The 19,815-nt window shown below is 53.8% G+C and overlaps 1 protein-coding gene across 1 annotated transcript in view; it reads left to right on the forward strand.

Moving 5' to 3' along the window:
- The window catches only part of SHB (SH2 domain containing adaptor protein B), a gene marked incomplete at both ends in the record, with an annotated part of 132,544 nt that overhangs the window by 90,544 nt on the left and 22,185 nt on the right, over positions 1 to 19,815 (forward strand). Inside the window, 2 exons of the mRNA XM_080709428.1 lie at positions 12,644 to 12,812; positions 19,427 to 19,546. Coding sequence (XP_080565554.1) covers positions 12,644 to 12,812; positions 19,427 to 19,546 — 289 coding nt within the window. The remainder of the gene's footprint in view (positions 1 to 12,643; positions 12,813 to 19,426; positions 19,547 to 19,815) is intronic.

Consider the following 19,815-nt stretch of genomic DNA (forward strand, 5'->3'; position numbering starts at 1 on the left):
TTGCATGCAGTAAGTAGAGTCTGAGAAGTAAGTAATCAGAGCACTAGATCTTAAAGCCCGCGCAGGAGAGCACGGGAAGGGACCTGCAACCTTTTGGAGAAAACTGTCTTATTTGTGAATCACCATCTGAAGATGTCTCGTTTCAGACAGTGTCCAGGGCTCAGCCAGCGACAGGTCTGCCTCCCGGCAGAGATAGAAGGCAGACATATGACTCAAACATTGGTATTTTGCTCGGCACTGTTATGTCGGGTCCTGGTCTGTCTTTCCCACCAGTCCTTGGCAGGCTTCCCTGTCCTAGAAAGTTTAGGACGCTGTGTCTCGCACGTTGAGACCCATAGGGCAGGAGGCAGACAATCACAAGTTCATGTGCCGGCCCCACCCACCTCTGCTGCTCCAGGAGCTTAGCAGGCTGTTCTTCCCCACACACTGTTGGTTTTCATCTGTAAAATGAGGACAGGTCTTGTCCCGCTGGGTCTCTGCGATGATCCAGGGGATGAAAACACATTGCAGTCCCTAAAGGGTTATGCATATAAGAATTGTTACTGGTTTTCGGGAAAGGCTTACTGCATTCAGTAAGCTTAATTTAATATAAAAACAGTACTGTATAAAAAGGCACTTAGCAGCCACAGGGGCCTCATTTACAAAGCCTGTTCCCAGTTATGCCTGGCAATGAGAAGCAGGCGCAGCCTTAATAACAGTCCTACGGCCAGGCATGGTGGCGCACGCTCGTAATCCCAGTACTTGGGAGGCTGAGACTGGAGGATCGCAGATTTGAGGCCAGCACTTGAAAACTTTACAGCACTCTGTTTCAAAACTAAATAAACCGGGCATGGTGGCACACGCTTGTAATCCCAGCATTTGGGAAGTTGAGATAGGAGGATGGCGGTTTGCAGACAGCCTCAGCTACTTAGGCCCTTTGCAACTCAGTGAGACCGTATTTCAAAATAAAAAAATAGGGCTGGGGGTGTAGCTTGGAGGCAGAATGCCCCTGGGTTCCATCCCCAGTACTGGGGAAAAAAAAAAAAACTAAATAAATAGGGCTTGGGTATGGCTCAGCTTTAGAGCACCCTGGGTTCAGTGCCCAGGAGCGAAGGAGGGAGGGAGGGAGGGAGGGAGGGAGGGAGGGAGGAAGGAAGGAAGGAAGGAAGGAAGGAAGGAAGGAAGCTCCAGCGTCAGCTCTAACCTCTAGTCACCGATCCCTCCTGAGAATTGGGTCAGCGGCCGCCCATGTGAGAAGGTCCCTGCGCCCTCCTCTCCTCGGCCCCCTCCCTATTCCAGGTGTGACATGTTTACGGGTTGCTTGGGTTGCCTAGAGCAGGAGTTTAAACTTGAACGTGCATTGTGCATCAGAGTCAGCAGCGGGAAGTATCAAACCCATCACAGGGGCCCACCCCAGAGTGCCTGATGCAGCACTCCAGGGCGAGATGGAGCTCACGTACCCTTCCCACAGGCGCCGTGCGTGCTCCTGCCGCTGATCTGGGGGCCCACCTGAAAACCTAGAGCTCACCGGGTATATACCATGTTAGGGACGGCGTGGGAGAGGAATTAGGGAGGGGATGCCACAGCTCAAGTCTGTATCAATGTATCAGTGTCACTTCCGCTAGGAAGCCTTTCTGGTGTGACCCGTCCCTCCTGTCCCTCCCTCCCCTCCTCCCAGAGGGTCGGGACCTCTCTGTGCTCCCCGCACAGGTTTATTCTGGAGCAGCCAGGTGCACACTTGTCTCTGTGAGCTTGCAGGTGCGACTGCCATGGCGTGAGCCTGCAGGCAGCCTTCCTCTTGCATTTGGAATCTTCCAGCCTCATCAAGTGAGTCCAAAAGGGCAGAGAAAGGGAAAGTAAGATCCCAGGTATGTATGTCTGTTTCCCAAATATTGTGAGTCATCTGAGCCAGCTCAGCTGGCTAAAGTAATCCCATGGAGGGAAGGAAGGGAAGCCAGCATTTACTGAGCACCCACCGCGAGCCTGGCCCGGCTCAACCCTGCACAGCCCTGCGAGGGGGTGCTGACTCACTGTCGTCACGCAGATGGCGGTGCGAGGCCCAGAGAGGGTGAGCGGCTGAGCAGCTGGCCCTCAGTCGCACGCCTGCCCTCTCTGCGGCCGCATCCATGTCCCGAGTGTGGAAAGGCGGGTCTGAGAACGCCGTGCCCCGGGCTGGTGCGGGCGCTCGGCTGGGGCTGGGGCAGAAGCAACAGAGCCCACTGCTCCATGTGTCACCGCCGTCCGCAAACGCAAGGCCGTGAAGCTGGCGCTGCCCCAGACTGTTTCCGAGCAGTGGCTTATCCTCGAGGGTGCAGAGTGGAAGGCCCGGCCCCTGCAGAGGGCCCCTGGGGCTCCCAGCCCTGGCCCCACCACCTGTTACCTCAGCCCTGTGCGCAGGCTCCCCTCGGCTCCCAGGACGCTGCCTATTTCCTGCACATCCTCCCAGAATGCCCCGGGCCTGCAAGGAAATTAACAATTGTGTTTGTACCAGAGGTTTGTGCTGTGTAATGAGTAACAGTCATAATTAATGTTTAACACGTGTGAACAGCAGGTCTGCCCAGAAAGGGGGGGGGGGTCTCAGTAAGAGACCTGGGACCACTCCCTTCACTTGGCTAATATGTTACCGAGGGACAGGTTTTTCCAGATGGTTTTTCTATTTGATGTATGAATAAATCCACTTAAAAGCCTAAAAAAGAAAATGAAAACAAAAACATCACTTCATAGCTTTGGTTCATTTGATATTTCTTTGTCCTTCTGGTTGGTTGGTCAAAGGTTTTCATGTGGATGGAACCCTTGCCCCCCTCCCTTTTTGGTGTGTGTGTGTGTGCGTGTGTGTGTGTGTGTGTGTGTGTGTGTTACTGGAAATTGGACTCGGGGGCATTCTACCTCTGAGCTACACCCCCAGCCCTTTTTTTTTTTTTTTTTGGCGGGTCTGGGGGTGGAACCCAGGGGCATTTGACCTCCGAGCTATACCCCCTGCCCTATTTTTTTATTCTTTATTTTGAAACTGAGTCTCACTGAGTTGCAGAGGGCCTCACTAAGTAGCTGAGGCTGTCCGCGAACCACGATCCTCCAGGTCTCAGCCTCCCGAATGCTGGGATTACAAGCATGCACCACCACGCCCGGCTTTTATTTTTTATTTTTTTGAAGCAGGGTCTCACTAAGTTGCCTCCTTGCTAAGATTCTAAGGCTGGCCATGATCCTCCTGTCTCAGCCTTCTAAGTACTGGGATTACAAGTGTGCGCCACCATGTGATTTTGTTTTCTGTGCTGGGGATGGAACCCAGGGTCTCGTGCGTGCTAGGCAAGTGTGTACTGAAGCCCCAGCCCCTTCTTCTTGTACACTGTGTCCCTGTCTCCTGTCCAGTGCAGGGAGACCTACACAGGTAGGGCACCTCTTAGCGTGGGTGCCTCTTGTCTGAACTTCCAATGTGAAGCTAAGCCATGTCCTTGCCTGCCTGTAGTCCAGATGTCACCTGAGTGTGCCGGTGGTAGCAGTTGGCCCTGTGAGAGCCCTCTGTGGCCAGTCCTGGCGCGCCCCTCCTGTCTCTCCTCGCCTCCCCTCGCTGCTGTCCGCCGTGGGCCCTGGCAGGAACACACACTCGAGCTGAAGCGCCAGGTCCCGTGGACGGGCAGACCCATTTCCACAAATGCCCATTCTGGTCAGGCTGGAGAATGGAGGAAAAGTCACTTTCCCAGGCGCTAGAGTTCCTAGCTAGTGTCTGTGGGTGTCTGCAGGTGAAAGCATCAGAGACACACTGCATCAAACATGAGCAGGTCCCCGGCTTGTCTGACAGCTGAGCCCAGCCCAGAACTCAGGGAAGAGCTCAGTTGCTTGGGCCAGGGAGGGGTCTAGATCATTTGTTCCTCCCTCCCTCCCTCCCTTCCATAATGGAGATTCTACCTAGGGCCTTGCTGCTAGGCAAGTGCTCCACCGTTGAGCCACAGTCCCCAGCCCTTTTTGTTGTTGTTGTATGGAGGGTGGAGCCCAGAGGCTTTCTACCTCCGGGCTATACCCCAGACCTGTTTTATATTTTATTTGGAAACAGGGTCTCACTAAGTTGCTGAGAGCCTCACTAAGTAGCTGAAGCTGGCTTCGAACCTGTGCGATCCTCCTGTCTCAGCCTCCCAAGCGAGGGGATTACAAGCGTGTGCCACCACGCCCGGCTCTCCCAATACCTTTTTTTTTTTTTTTTCCCTTTGGTGGTACTGGGGATGGAAGCCTTCTACCTTCGGGCTACACTCCCAGACCTATTTTATACTTTTTATTTGGAAACAGGGTCTCTTAAGCCAGCGCGGCTGGCTTCAAACCTGCACTATCCTCCTGTCTCCACCTCCCAAGTGCGGGGATTACAAGCGTGAGCCACCACGCCCGGCATCGTCATCCCTTTTTTAAAATTTTATTTTGAGACCGGATCTTACTAGATTGTCCAGGCTGGCCTGCCTCAACCGCTGGGATCACAGGTGTGTGCCACAGCACTCTGTGGTGTCTGGATTTAAGACCTGCCGCCACTTGCTCTAGGGAGCCCAGGCAAGTTGCCTCTGCTTCCTCTTTGAAATGGGGGTGGAGAGTACTGAGAGTCTAGGGCACAGTGCGTGTTCGGTGGATGTGGCGTTGGCGTCACTGTAGTGACTTACCACCATGGGGATTGACAGTGCGTTGCTCTGTAAGCAGATTTATGCTGAACTTGTTAAGCCCTTGGGATTGGGAGACCTCAAGTTCTCCCGCAGGTTCAGTTCCAGCTGTTGACATTGGGTGAGTCAGCTCCTCTGCTTCTCATCTGTGAAATGAGTCATGATGGGAAAGATGGCTAGCTTTGGCAGCTGCGGGGGGGCCTCTGCATTCAGATTATTTTCATCGGGCTTGTCCTGGGATCTCCTGTAGCCAGGCACCCGGCAGCAGAATCCATGCTTTTCAAACCAGAGGACAAAGTCATTCCCCTTCTGCCAGGCCTGCCTTCCCCATCTCAGGGTGGGGTGCACCTGAGTGGTGGCCGTCCTGGAACTTGCTCTCGTGGGCAGTCGCTGTCCCTGCCCTCACAGTGAGAACCTCTGCTCCCTGGGGAACACAGAAGCCTCCTGCTGGCAGTCCTGGAAATGCAAGCCACACCTTGCCCAGCTGCCTGGAGGCAGGGAGGAGCCAGGCCCACTCTGAACTGGAGAGGAGAAGGGGCGCAGCGCTGGGGGCTTCCTTTTCTTCACCTGTGAAATGGGAATTCTGATAATATGGCGTGTTTCGCTGAGTATCAGATGACATAGTACATGTTTCGGGAAAGCTAAAATAGCAGAGGACCATTCTCACAGGAGTAGAATTACCTACGGGTGTTCATGCATTCTGGTATGGCATTTGCTTAGGATCCGGGGGACAAACCACCCTTCCCAAACCTGTGTGCAGCCTGTCCTCTGCCGCTCCTGGAGTGCGGGCCTGGCTATTGGTGGTGTTCAGGAATCGGCTTGAGGACTGTGCAAGGGTGCCCAGGCGCCTGACTCTCTCTCTGCACAGCTGTGAGCAAGCAGCAGGCCCCTCCCGTCGGCCCCGTGGGGTTTACAGACAGCAGTAACAGCACCAACCTCATCGGCTGCTGTGAAGATGAAAGAGCGATGTGCTCTTCACATCCTCCGTGGTACCTGCCCATGCACAGGGAGCACTAGATACAGGCTGAACCATTTTCAAAACCTTAAAATAATTTAAGGCCGGGCATGGGGACGCACGCTTGTAATCCCTGCGCTTGGGTGGCAGAGACTGGAGGATCGCGCAGGTTTGAAGCCAGCCTCGCTGGCTTAAGAGACTCTGTTTCCAAATAAAATGTATAAAATAGGTCTGGGAGTGTAGCTAGCCCAGAGGTAGAAGGGTTTCCAGAAACCCCAGTACCACAAAAAAAAAAAAAAAAAAAATAGGGCTGGGGGTATAGCTTGCAGGTGCAATGCCCCTGGGTTCCATCCCCAGTATTGCAAATAATAATAATAATAACTATTATTATTATTATTATTATCATTATTATTATTTAAGGAGGGGATCCAGTTCCTACGTTTCCTCTCTTTACCTATGAGGCTCCATGGTCCTGCCGCGCTGGGCAGAGACCTGTTCATCCACAGATACCGAGCACCTGCTCCACTCTACACCAGAGGCTGTTCTAGGAACCGGGGCGTCGGTGGCCAAACAAGAAGCTGCCCTGTGCTCTTGGAGCTTCGATTGGGTCAGTAGTTCTGACCCAGGCGCTGTATTCTCACGAGTACGTGAAAGGAACTGCTGTGAGCAGTAACGTGACCATAGAGAGGGGTCTGCCGCCTACTGGGGTTCGCCTGGTGCCCATACATCAGCTGGTACTCACCACCCCCCGTCCTTCACCGCACAGCTGTTGTCAGCCTTGGTTTGCACACGAGGCAGCCAAGGCTCAGAGAGGCTTAGAAACATGCCAACGTTGCACAGGAAGTAATAGCAAAGCAGGCCCTCCTGACTCCGAGGGCCATCCTTTTCCATGATGCAGATCTCCTGAAGTTCCTCCCTCCTCTAACTTGTTTCAGCCCAGGGGTCAGTCATTAGAGCCAGCTGCATGCCAGCAAGAGGACTGGGGCCCAAAGTCACATCTCTGAAGAATGCCCCTCAAGTGCATGTTCTGCAAAGACATGCACTGTGCCAGTGCTGGGACAAGGTGTGGACAAGACTCTAGGCTCGGAGGGGCAGAAAGGAATCCCACCTGGGGTCTGGGGCAAAAACCACCTGGGGAGGTAGGTAGCATTTAAGCCGAGGTCTGGAGAATGGCTGGGATTTGTGCAGATGATGAAGAAAGGGATTCTAGACAAAGCAAAATTTGAGAAAGGCAGAACAGATTTAGGAATAGACCATTCTTAGTGACGAGAGCCTAAGGGTGGGTAGAACCCAGAGAGGTTTTGTAGGGAAAGATGCATGTGGAGGGTCCGCGGAAGTGGGGTCACTGAAGACCTTGAGCACTGGACCGAGGACCTTGCCTCTGTTCCAGGCACTGGGGAGGTGGCAAGGGCCTGTAAGCCCAGGAGAGCTGTGCTTTTTAGAGGTTGCTGTCTCTGGTCGGCTCTGAATGGTGGACAAGGAGGAGAAGGCCGGTAATTGTGTCATCTCAGCAAACATTTCCTAGGCACCCTCTCCATGCCAGGCTCCTTGGTGAGTTCAGGGGCAGACGGGAGGCCGGATTTAGACGAAAATAATCAGTCCCAGCAACAGCCGCCTGTGCCCTGAACCTCAGGAGCAGTACTGCGGTGCGTCCTCGGCAGGAGGAGCTTTGTGCCAGGCTTGGCGGTCTCTGCCATCACACAGATGGAGCAGGTTACCAAGAATTCTGGCACAGGACGCTAGGTGAGTGCTAGTGTGTAGAAGGAAAGACCGAGAGTAGGTGAGTCAGACCCCGAGGACCCACAGTCCTGGGCTCAGCCACACTCTTATCACTGGGCTCCAAAACCCCAGAGGAGCATCTCCTCGTCCTCCCCAGACCTCCAGTCCCTCCTCTCCCTCCCTCCAGGGCAGGGCTACTAGGAAGGTTTGTGCCAACAGAGATGCCTAAGACACCATCTTCTATTGTTGGCAGTGACCAAACTTCAGGCCTGATTGGGAAAAAATCTATAATACACTTAAAAAGGGGACTATCAGCTTCAAGCGGATCCAGAGGAAGACCAAGAAAGCCTTCTGGAAGGGGGTGTGTTTGAGCTGGCCTTAGAAGATGAGCCCTGTCACCTGGCCAGGATTTGGGCGGAGATGTTGAGGGGAGACAAGAGGTGGCTGGCTGGGCCCCAGACATTGGCCAGGTTACCTCTCCACTGCCACCAGGGTCTGGTCCCGCTGTGGGGAGGGCTCCCAGCGTGCCCCACCCAGTTCCGAGTCCCTCTCCCTCCCGTCAGCCGCTGGCGCTGGTGCTGACTTCCATTTTTAATTGCCTATAGGTGGAATGCACCAGGTTCTGTCATTCTAACAACTCGGGCGGGTAGCTTTTTTTTTTCTCTCTCTAAATGCAGGTATTCTTTTGAAGAATTGCATCTTTATCTTTTGCAGAAAGATCACTAAATTAAAAGAATTGCCATTTTAAATTGCAGATTAAAGAGAAACTTAATTAGAAGGGAGGAAAGCAGTAGTGTTTGGAGCTTTTGTTCTTAAAACACTCTTTCCTCCGCCTGCCGAATCACTGCACTTGGAGTTTGTATATTTGTGTTTTAGGTGAAATGATTTGCCTAATTAAACCTGTCATTCATCACCACCTGTTCTCTCTAAAATATATGGCTATGCTATTAGCTTGCCAGTGGATGCATAAATTAATTCAGTGGGGAATTACAGTGTTGACTAGGACGTTCTTAGATTTTATCCAATTTATCTGGTAGGAAAACCGATATTTTTTCCTCAATAAAGCGAAATAGGAGCTCATTAGGTTTCTTCATTTAACATTCACTGAGCACCTGGTACCTTGCAGACACTGTGGCGGGCATGGCTAGAGCACACGTGGTGCCGCCCCTGTCTCCAGGGGCTCCCGGAGAGCCAAGCCAGGAAACTGGTAATTAGGGTGCCATGGGCTAAGGTCGAGGTGAGTCTTGGGAGACATGAAGTCAGGGAGGGCTTCCTGGAGGAGGTGGCTCCTGAGAGATAAATGGAGTCAGTCAAGTGAAGAGGCTGGCAAGGCCTGAGACTGGACAGGCAGCCGGGCCCCAGGTAGGTTCCTTCCCAGGCGTCTGGCTTATGCCTCTCTTCCCTCCTTCAGCCTCCTTCAGGAGGTCTGGTGGGGGGTTTTATGTGGGTCTTAATCGCCAAATCCTGATTTCAGCCAGTAGAGCCCCAAGATGGCCCAGCTGGCAGTGATAGACAACTCATCTGGTCCCTCCTCTCTTGAGCCTGGGGCAAACAAAGCCTAGGACCTGGTCAGTGGCGCAGCCTTATAATCCTAGTGACTCAGAAGTCTGAGACAGGAGGATTGCAAGTTCAAGGCCAGCCTGGGCAACTTAGTCAAACCCTGTCTCAAAAAAAAAAAAAAAAAAGGAGTCAGGCAAGGTGGCGCACGTTTGTAATTCCAGTACTTGTGAAGCTGAGATAGAAGGATTGCAGGCTCAGCCAGCCTCATCTACTTAATGAGGCTCTCCACAACTTAGTGAGACCCTGTTCAAAACTAAAGAATAGCTGAGCAGGTGGCGCACGCTCGTAATCCCCGCGCTTGGGAGGCAGAGACAGGAGGATCACACAGGTTAGAAGTCAGCCGCGCTGGCTTAAGAGACCCTGTTTCCAAATAAGAAGTATAAAATAGATCTGGGAGTGTAGCCCGGAGGTAGAAGGGCTTCCAGAAACCTCAGTATTACCAAAAAACAAACAAACAAATAAAAACTAAAGAATAAAAAATTTTTAAAAAGCTGTTTTGCTTCTCAAAACCTCAGTACTAAAAAAGAAAGAAACCCATGGAGCCTAGACCCTCCCTCCGGCCTCGTGCCTCCCCACATCCATCCTGCTCAGCTGCTCTCTTCCTGACAGCTGCAAAGCTGGTGGGGCAGCCATAGCGGGGGAGGCACGCAGGCCCCACGGGTCTCAGGGCCTCACACAGCAGCCCTTCCTGACTCACCTCCCCAGAGTCACATGTGCAGGAGTGGCCTCCCACACCCTCCCCTCATGAGGGGTCTGGTCCTCCACTTTGAGGGTCACCCTCAGCCCCCTCCCTGAGCAGTCAGAGGCCTCTCAAACAGCCCAAGAATGCCAGATTATCCCCAGCCACAGGATCAGGCTCTTTAGCAGGGGGCTCTGTGGCCTGGCCCCAGTGCTCACCCCCGCCCAAGGTCACCCACCAGGGACCCTGCAGGATAGGTGCCCAGGTCAGAGCCCTTCCCCACCCCCACTCCCAGGCAGAAGCACCGACCCCATCTGATCAGTGGCTCTGTGGTCTGCAGGAGCTCCGGGCAGATCTAGGCTTCTGCAAGATCCCTGGTCACATGAGTGTCAGGGCCCCGCCCTGGGCCGGAGCCCACCAGCATGAAAGCCCCCGCAGCTGCCAGACGGGAAGGGGCATGTGAGTCATGTACGCACACACATACAACCCATGGCATGCTGGCCTGGCCTCCCAGTGCTCAACACGGACCCTCTTCCCACCCTCCACGTTGAGATTAATAAACTTTATTTGGGGGGGGGGGTCTGGGGACATAACCCAGGGGCATTCAACCTCCGAGCTACACCCACTGCCCGATTTTTTATTCTTTATTTTGAAACAGCATCTCACTGAGTTGCAGAGGGCCTCACTAAGTAGCTGAGGCTGACCGCGAACCGCGATCCTCTGGTCTCAGTCTCCCAAATGCTGAGATTACAAGCGTGCGCCACCATGCCCGGCTAAGATTAATAAACTATTTTTTTGTAAGAGTAGCTTTCGGTTCACAGCAAAGTTGAGTGGAAAGTACACAGAGCTCCACATTCCCAGCCTCCATCTCTTCTCAACACAGCAATCCTCTTAAATAGGGCCAGGCTAGAACCTTCCCCGTGAAACTCCCAAACAGCCATCTCCCTGTCTCCCAGAACAAAGCCAGAGTCCCTCCACAGGCCCACCCACCTTGCAATGGCCTGCACTGTTTTGCTTCTCAAACCCTCCAGGTCCAGGCCACCTCTGTGCCCCAGAACTTGCTCTTCCCTCTGCCAGTAATGCCCCTCTTCCCCGCAGGGGCCCTTCCCTGCACTGCTGTTTGTTTCTGCTCCCCTTGTCACCAGCCATTGACACACAGATTTGTCACCTGTCCCTTGTCACCAGGATGTTGAGCCACAGGCAAGGGTTCTGTTTTGCTCGCTGCTGCTTCCACATCCTTGAACCCTGCCTGGCACCTGTGTATGAGTGTTTCCTAGTGACACAGGTGGACTCCTGCAGGCCTTGCTCTGCAGGCCATGAGAGTGGGTGGTCCAGCTGTCTGGAGCCCTTTCCATTGGCAGGAGCCACCTTCCCACTGTTCTGTAGTGGCTGGCAAAGACAGAGTGTCTTGGAGGGACAGAAATGCTTCAGAGCCCCTGATGGGGGAGAGTGCTCAGTGGCTGCATTCCTCCACCCAAGGAGACACATTCCACACTGGGAGCTGGGGTCTCCCCCACCTTCTGTGAGCAGGAGGGTGAGTCGCCTGTGTCAGGCTGGGTTGCAGGATGGCTTGCCGCCCCTGCATGTGTGCTGCTCAGAAGGGAGCTTTGTGGGGCTCCCCCAAGGCTGCAGGGTGCTGCCGCTGGTCTCAGCTTCAGGATCCTTGTTCTTCAGGCCTGGTCCACCTGGCTCTCTGTACTAAGCCCTCGAGTGTATTCTCTCATCTGTCTTCTGCATAGCACTGATTGAGCACAGACTTCCTGCCAGGTACTTTGCTAAGATCTCAGTGTGATCCATCAGACTGAATTCCCAGGAAGTAGGTGCTGTCATTACCCCTGTTTTTTCAGAGAGGGAAACTGAGGCCCAAAGGGACTAGCTGGTCTCCAGCAAACCCTCTAGCAAGTCCAACTTCAGCTTATCATCTTCTTCTTCCTCTTTATTTATTTTTATTATTATTATTTATTTATTTTTATTTATTTATTTATTTATTTATTTTTTTTGGTGGTACTGGGGTTCCCAGACCTATTTTTACATTTTTATTTGGAAACAGGGTCTCCTGAGCCAGCGCACAGCTGGCTTCGAACCTGCGCAATCCTCCTGTCTCTGCCTCCCAAGTGTCAGCTCATCTTCTCTTCTTTGTGGGGTATCTGCAGGGTCCTGTCCTCCAAAGCCCGTGGAGGTGGACAACACTCCCTCAGGCCCCAGGCAGGGGGGAAAGGGAGGAGGAGGGTCCATTGTACCATGTGGAGGGATCTGAATGAGGAGGAGCCGACTAGACAGTGGTTGTCCTTGGAGAGAGGGGGCTGATGTGGCCAGCATGGCCTTAGGTAGGATGGAAAGATGGGAGGAGAGGAGCCACCAGGAGGGAGTTTTTGTCCTACACGATGAGAGACAGCCTTCTCCCCTAAGAGCCATCCAGAGGACCCCGCCCCACAGGAGTGCCATGCTCCCCTTGCTGGAGTTTGCAGAGAGATTCCTGTGGGAATAAGGCTGAGCTCAGTGGATGCTGGAAACTCAACCAGCCCTTCAAACTGTAACTGGCTTTACTGGAACCTGCCTGTCCTGTCTTGGGCTGGTGCCTTAGCCCATATTCTGTTATAACAAAATACCAGAGACTGGGTAATTTATAAAGAAAAGAGTAGTCCTTTAGCTTATGATCCTGGAGACTAGGAAATCCAAAGGCATGGTGCCAGAGAGGAACTTGTGCTGCCTTAACTGACGTCAGAAAGCAGAAGGGCAAGCAGGCCCCTGTAGAACAGAGACAATGCAGCCCAGCTTCTTAACCCGCTCAGGCTCACGGAACCAGGACTCAGGACTCTCCTAGTCCTGGGAAGAAATTTTGTGAGGCTCCACCCCCGTGACCCAGACGCCTCCCACCAGGCCCCACCTCCTAACATTGCTACAAGGAGGAATTAGGTTCCAGCACCTGAACTTTGGGGGGACACACTCAACCCATAGCAGAAGCCAGCATTTGCAGGGCTTAGTTTTCATTGCCTTATACTCTCTCTCCTTCAAACTAAAATGCTAACCAAACCACTAAATGTGCCTCCACTATATGCCTCCCAAGATCCCCTAGGCTGAGCTCTTGATAACTGTGTTCTCTCTGTGTCTCCACAGCCCAGTTCAACGGCAATGAGAAGAGGCAATCCCCCTCGCCTTCGAGGGACCGGCGGCGCCAGCTTCGTGCTCCTGGTGGGGGCTTCAAACCCATCAAGCATGGGAGCCCTGAGTTCTGTGGAATCCTGGGAGAACGAGTGGACCCTACTGTCCCCCTGGAAAAGCAAATGTGAGTTCTACAGGGGCAGAGCTCAGCCTTGTCCCCAGTTCCTCTGGTCTCCTCTTCCCCGTTCATTTCTTGGCCTTGGTTTCCAAGCTGCAAGCTGAGGGCACAGGCAGGTGGCTCACAGGAGATGGGAGGTGCAGGCTCTCTCCAGCCATTCATGGCAGCTCCAGGATTAGAACAGACCTTTCCTGACCCCTAGCCCCAGGCCACGGCTCTCCACACCGTATTGGCACCCCATCCCCAAGGGCTGGGAAGACAAACTGTAGAATCATCTGCATGGTTCGTCCCTCACTTTTCCACCAAGTTTCTAATTTTGTCTAATTTTTTTCTAATTTCATCATGCAGCAGATTAAGTTTTTGAAAAGCTAAATGTACTAAACCTGTCCTCTTCATGTAAGTAGATTTCTTTTCTGGCCACAGTGATACTCTTGGTCTACATCTCCTCCATATCTATTGGGCAAGTCCTTTACACTCCTGGGTTCTCTCAGTCCCTTCCCCCAGAGATTTCGCACCTCCAGTCAGTGGCCAAATCCTGCCATACTGCCCTGAGGTCTCCTGCCCTCCTTGCTTCCCAGGACGCTGCTGGGCCAAGCATTTGCTGCCTCTCCTCCTGACGGCGATCATCTTCTGCCTGCTCTGCCAGGTCCTCGCGGTGTGTAGGACTCTGCACTGCTCTCAGCCTTCAGTGGCTCCACAGACATCACCTCCAGGATGAAGTCCCATCGCCTCAGCCTGCCCTTGGTCTGCACACTGCCCCCGGCTACCTTTTCATTTCTCACTATGCCATTTACCTACTAGAGCATATCTCCCAGGGAACATGAGGAAGCAGGAACGGGACCTGGTGCTGGTGCCCTCAGACGTATCATCCACCTAACAAGTGGACGTGCAGTGAAAGGGGGTCTCGTCCCTGCTGGGAGGGTCGGGGCCCAGAGAGGAGCAGAGTTCGGCCAAGACTCACAATTGGAGCACACCCCAGCATCGGGCCCTCTCCCCTTACTTCCTTCTCTTGCTCTTGTTTCAACCCCACCCCAACAGAAGCCTGGCACAGGGTAGGTGCTTCGTGAGGCCTGATTGGCTGACGGCAACATGGTTCTTGACAAGCCTTTCTTGGTCTGTTGCGTACAGCATCTGTCTTGGCCCTAGGCACCCTGGCCTTGCACAGTAGGCAGCGTGTCTACTCACAGGAAACGCTCACTGGGGAGCAGGATGCAGGGGTTCTGAATGATGTCATGCGCCTCCTTTTTTCCCCCCTGCCGTACTGAGGATTGAACCCAGGGACATTCTGCCTCCAAGCTACACCCTCAACCCTATTTTTTATTCTTTATTTTGAAACAGGGTCTCATTAAGTTGTGGAGGGCCTCACTCAGTACCTGAGGCTGGCCTTGAACCTGCTATCCTCCTGTCTCAGCCTCCCAAGTACTGGGATTACAAGCGTGCGCCACCACACCCAGCATGTGCCTCCTTTTTGAGCACATGCTGTCTTCCCGAGAGGCCGTAACCCTCTTTATGATGGCTGCTTCTGGGAGGCTCCCAGCCAGTGCTGTTAACCGGTCCTCACAGCCAGGTTTTGCTTATTTCTGGTCAAACTGTGTACCTTGTAATCAACAAAAAGAGTATAATCCAGAGATGCCTGGAAGCTATTCAACATGCATTCTGAGCAGCAGTGGCTGAGGCAGCCAGGGTCCAGCCCACCCTCTCTCCACACCTGGACCAAGCCTTAGTCCCACAGGACTGGGCTCTTCTTTTCCCATTCCCACCCAACAGGGTCTTCTGCCAAGTCTAAGGTCACGACTGGCATTCCCCCAGGACTGTCTCAGCCTTTCAGAGCCCTTCAGTCATCACTTGAGATGTGTTATACCCCACTTCTGGTAGAGCGCTGTACAGAGAAAATCAGCCTGTACCCTCCTCCCCCCAACCCCCGCTGATAGGTTCTGGAGTTGAGGCAGCACCTCTAGGTCCAGACTCTCCTCCACCCGAGCCCACCTCCCCTCTGCCCCGCCTCATCATTACCACCAGCATGCGAGGCTCTCGTCAGGAACTTTGTCAGCGTTAGTGAGAGAACCTTGACTCACCCACAGCCCCTCCAGCTATTACACCTGTTGAGAACCGGAGCTCAGAGAGGGCAGGAATTTGTCTGGGCCAAGACCACCTTCCCACTTCCCAGAACAGTGCTCAAGAAATAGCAGTCCTCTAACTGAGCAAAGTCCCAAAAAACTGGTGGCACTTCTCCCTACCCCGTCACCTCATCTTCTCTCTCACTTTCTGCCTAAGTCCCCAGACAACCTCCCCCTATACAATGGATGGCTCCCTCCTGGGACTCTGTCTACTCCTAATTTTTCTCCTGCCCCCCATTGGCCACTCCTATCTGCATGGCAGCTCCTCACCCCCTGCTTCACCTAAGGTCGCCTTCCCGAGGCTTGGTTTTGGCCAGGTGCCCTCCTGGCATTCTCTCCCAGGAATCCGGTGATGACAGACAGGTGTGTGGCTCCAGCCCACACCTCTCTCGGGTCTCCCCATGCCTACATCCAGCTGCCTTCCTGGCATTTCACACTGAAGGTGTTCAGAACCAGGCTCCTGGTCTCCTTAAAACCTGCTCCACAGCCAGGCGTGGTGGCGCACGCTTGTAATCCCTGCACTTGGGAGGCTGAGACAGCAGGATTGCACAGGTTTGAAGCCAGCCTCGGCTACTTAGTGTGGCTCTCAGCAACTTAGTGAGACCCTGTTTCCAAATAAAATATAAAATAGGTCTGGGATGCCAGGCGTGGTGGCCCACACTTGTAATCCCCACACTTGGGAGGCAGAGACAGGAGGATCGCGCAGGTTTGAAGCCAGCGGCGTGCACTGGCTTAGGAGACCCTGTTTCCAAATAAAAAAATGTAAAAATAGGTCTGGGAGTATAGCCCAGAGGTAGAAGGACTTCCAGGAACTCCAGTACCACCAAAAAAAAAAAAGGTCTGGGAATGTAGCCGGGAGATAGAAGGGTTCCATCCCCAGTACAAAAAAAAAAAAAAAAAAAAAGAAAGAAAGAAAAAAAAATAGGTCTGGGATTATAGCATGGAGGTAGAAAGCCTCTGGGTTCCACCCCCAGTACCACCAAAAAAAAAAAAACCTGCTCCTCCCCTGGCTTCTGCTTCTCAACCATCAGCATCATCTCTGTCCAGTTAGGGCTCAAGCCGCAGACCTGCGGTCATCTCCAGTCTTCTTCTTAGCAGCGTCTCCTGCATTACCAAGCTCTGCCAGTCCTTCTGCCCCAATGCTTGAATGCACCCATTCCTCCCGCCTCCATGGCCACCTCCCATCTGAACCGCCACCAGCGCGGTCTAACTCCCCCCCACCCCCGCTCCCTCTCCAGCCCCTCCTCCGAGCATACTGTTCAGTCTTTTATAATATCATCTATGGCAAGTAACATCACTTTCTAACTCCCTCTCCTCTGCAGTCTGCTGAGGATGGAATTAAACTGCTCCCTTGGCCCACAGGCCTCAGGTGACTGGACCCTGCCTCCCCCTCTTCTCCTGAGCCTCTCTGTGCCCACAGTGTTCAGACCATTTTTGCCACCTTTCTGACTTCCCAGGTACTTTCCATCCCCAGGGCCTTAGCACTAGCTATTTCCTTTGCAGAGAAGGTATTTTCTTTGGTTCTTCACAGGAGTGCCTTTTTTTAATGCAGTTTCTCAGGTCAAATGTCATCTCCTCCCCAGTTTCTCCTGACCATTTGTTCCAAAGTGGGCATCTCCCCTGCACCAGTCAGTGTCTTGTCACTGCCCTAGGACCCCTAGTACCACTTGTCACTAGCTGGAATGGCTTCCCGTATCTGTTTGCTGACTTTCTTTCTCCACATCAGCCCCGTGAGGTCAAGGATGTAGTGAGTGGTGAGCAGATATTGGGTGAGCTGATGGATATTGAATGTTGACGGTTGAGTTCCCTAATCCCCAGGGTCTGACATGACAGGCCCACTCCACAGGGTCCCCAAGATGGCCTCCTGCCTGGACTCCCTTTTCAGTCCAGGCCAGCCTTGCTCAGGCCAACAGTGAGTCCCAGCCCCCATAGGACCACCCAAGCCCGGCGTCTCCTGGTCTCCTGGCACCCTGCTGACAGACTGCCCAGTGGCTGGCCTGGCTCCCTACCCAGTGCCCTTTGCTCCTCTCTCCTTTGATCCTCCACTCGGAGTCCCGCCTTGCTCTCTGAAAGGAACTGGGGCTTATCCTGTTTACCACCGGGGATTGCCCTTAATGATGATCCAGAGCCCCCGCCCCCAGGCTGTCTCTCTGCTCCCTTCCCGGCTTTCTCCTGAGCTTGGGGAGGGGCAGGCAGCGGGCAGCACTTCCCTGGAGACCACTTCCAGACCTTTCCCTGAGGACGGCTCAGCTTCAAATGGCTGGAAGTTGTTTTCCTAATAAAACGTTTTTGTCAGCTCACGGGGGGTGTGTTACACAGGCGAACCCTCCAGAGGACAGCTTTATCACATGTGCTCGCTCTTATTTCCGAAGCCAGCTCTGTCCTTGTCTGACTGTGTCTCCCTACTGTGATCGATCGTGTGTCCTCTCGAGAGCTTAGCTGGGTCCCTCAGGACTCTGGCAACCTCTCACCGCTGCCTCTCTTTCCGTATAACTAGATGAAACAAGGCGGCTGCAGCCGCGCCCTCCCCTGCCCCTGCCCTTGGCAGTCTCCTCTCAAATGTCTAGTTCCAGGGCCCTGTCTCGGGCCATCAATGGCTCAGTCCATTCTCATGGGACAGGGAGGTCCACAGCTACTCTCTAGGCCTTTTCTGAAGCAGGTCTTTGGGGTTTTTTGTTGTTTGTTTTGTTTTATTTGTTTTGTTTTCTTGGTGCTGAAGACTGAACCCAGGGGCATTCTACCTCCAAACTATACCCCCAGCCCTTTTTATTTTTTAGTCTTTTATTTTGAAAAAGGATCTCCCTCGTTGCTGAGGCTGTCCTCGAATCCACAATCCTCCTATCTCAGCCTCTCAAGTACTGGGATTACAGGCATGTACCACAATACCTGGCTTCTTTTTTTTTTTTTAACCTTAACATTCACGGCCATTGCTGCTAACTGGACAGTGCACCCTTGTCGGTGGCAGGAAGTACACAGTGGCCTGCAGCGGGGGTTTTCTCTAGGTGGAATATCAGTGCAGGAATGTCAGCAGTGCCAGCTCCTAGCGCTCGGGAGGCAGCAGCCCCACAGAAGCCTGAAGTTATTGTAGAATTGTAGGTGGGGAGGTCAGTTAGTCCAGCCTCTTTCTTTTTTCTTTTTTGTCCAGTACTGGGGTAGAACCCAGGGGCATTCTGTCTCTGAGCTATATCCCCCCCATTCCTATTGCTTACTCTTTCTTTTGAAACAGAGTCTCACTACGTTATGGAGAGCCTCGCAAAAGTAGCCGAGGCTGGCGTTACACCTGCAATCCCCGTCTCAGCCTCTCAAATACTGGGATTACAAGGGCGCCCCACCACGCAGGCTTTCTTCTGAGGCTTACAGATACCACGTCTTAAAACTCAGCCACACCAGGCACCCTCTGTTTGAATCACCCTAATTGATCCTCACCTCCCCAAACGGGGCCTGTATGGCCCCAAGTTGGTGGAGGTCCGCAGCTGAGGCAGGTTCATTGGCAGACCCCCACATGTGCGCCAGAGCCAGGATTCAGAGCCTCAGAAGCACTTCTGTGGCCAGAGCCTGCCCACCCAGCATTGCTGCCTTTCTCCTGGCCCTGGGGCTCACTACCTCACCTCCGTGCTGCCCCTCGGAAGCGCTAGCTAGCATGAACACAGACACGTAGAGTGTGCCCACCGCTGACGGCAAGGAGCTGGACTCTCACTGAAATTTCACCTTCAGCTTTTGCAGCCGTGAGAAGCAACGTTCCTGGTTGTCCTGTGGCCAGGGCCTCAGGGACTCCCCTCTTCCTCCCTTCCAGGGTGGGTGGTGGTAGGAATCAGTGACGCTGGAATTCCCAGCTGCCAGCATACTGTGTGAGGAGCACCATCCCAGAGCGGCAGCATGGCGGCCTTGTCAGCACCTCTGATGGCTTCCATGCCGCTCAGGGGGAAGCCCCTGGCTGGGCCACCTCAGGTCCTCCTGAGCCATGCTCCCTGCCCCCCACACACTGCTGCCTCAACGCCAGCCACACTGGTCTCTGTTCCGGAACATGCCATGCAGACTCCTGCCTTGGCCTTTGCGTAGGCTGCCCTTCCCCTGCCAGAAAAGCTCCCTTCCAGCTGCTGTCCCCCATGGCTTCCTCGCCCGCCTCCTGTAGGTCTGCACTAAATGTCACCCTCCCCACAACCTTTTCCTGGCCACCTGCCTAAAATAGCAGGCCCCTGCCTGCCCCCAGCCACATGACCCAGCCTCCCGTCATCTCCTAGCACCTGTCTCCACGGGGCATCCCGTGTGGCCACTGAGCGGCTGCTGTCTGACTCCCGCCTCTGGAGCATGAGCTGCAGGAGGGCGGAGGTTCTGGGTCTGTCTGTTCACGCTCCTCCTCCCATGGTCTGGCACGGTCAGAGTGAAGGAACACACACATACGCACGCACACATGCCTGCTTGTCCCCAGGAGGCCGGGAGGGGAGGCGCAGGAGGGCGGTGTCCCTGTCCACACTGTGCCCTAACACCCTGCCCTCTCCACAGATGGTATCACGGAGCCATCAGCAGAGGAGACGCGGAGAACCTGCTGCGGCTCTGCAAGGAGTGCAGCTACCTTGTCCGGAACAGCCAGACCAGCAAACACGACTACTCCCTCTCCCTGAAGTGAGTGTGGCGGCCGTGGCGGGAAGGCCTGCTGGCCCCCCCGGGAGACTCGCTGGCACGAGTTAATTCAAGCTGTGCTTTTTCAATTCGATCCTGCTCTCCTGGGTTGCAGAGTTTTTATGGTTGCCCTTGCCGCCCTCCCGGGGAAGAGGGGCCTCTACCTAGGATTTATGTTTTAACTAACCAGGACGGGCTGTATGTGTGCTGTGAGCCAGGGCCTGAACAAAGGCCTTAGCATATCTCATCTTGAACCTCTCTACAGTCCTTTG

The sequence above is a fragment of the Muscardinus avellanarius genome, assembly GCF_963383645.1.
Source record: "Muscardinus avellanarius genome assembly, chromosome: 13".
Lineage (NCBI taxonomy): Eukaryota > Metazoa > Chordata > Mammalia > Rodentia > Gliridae > Muscardinus > Muscardinus avellanarius.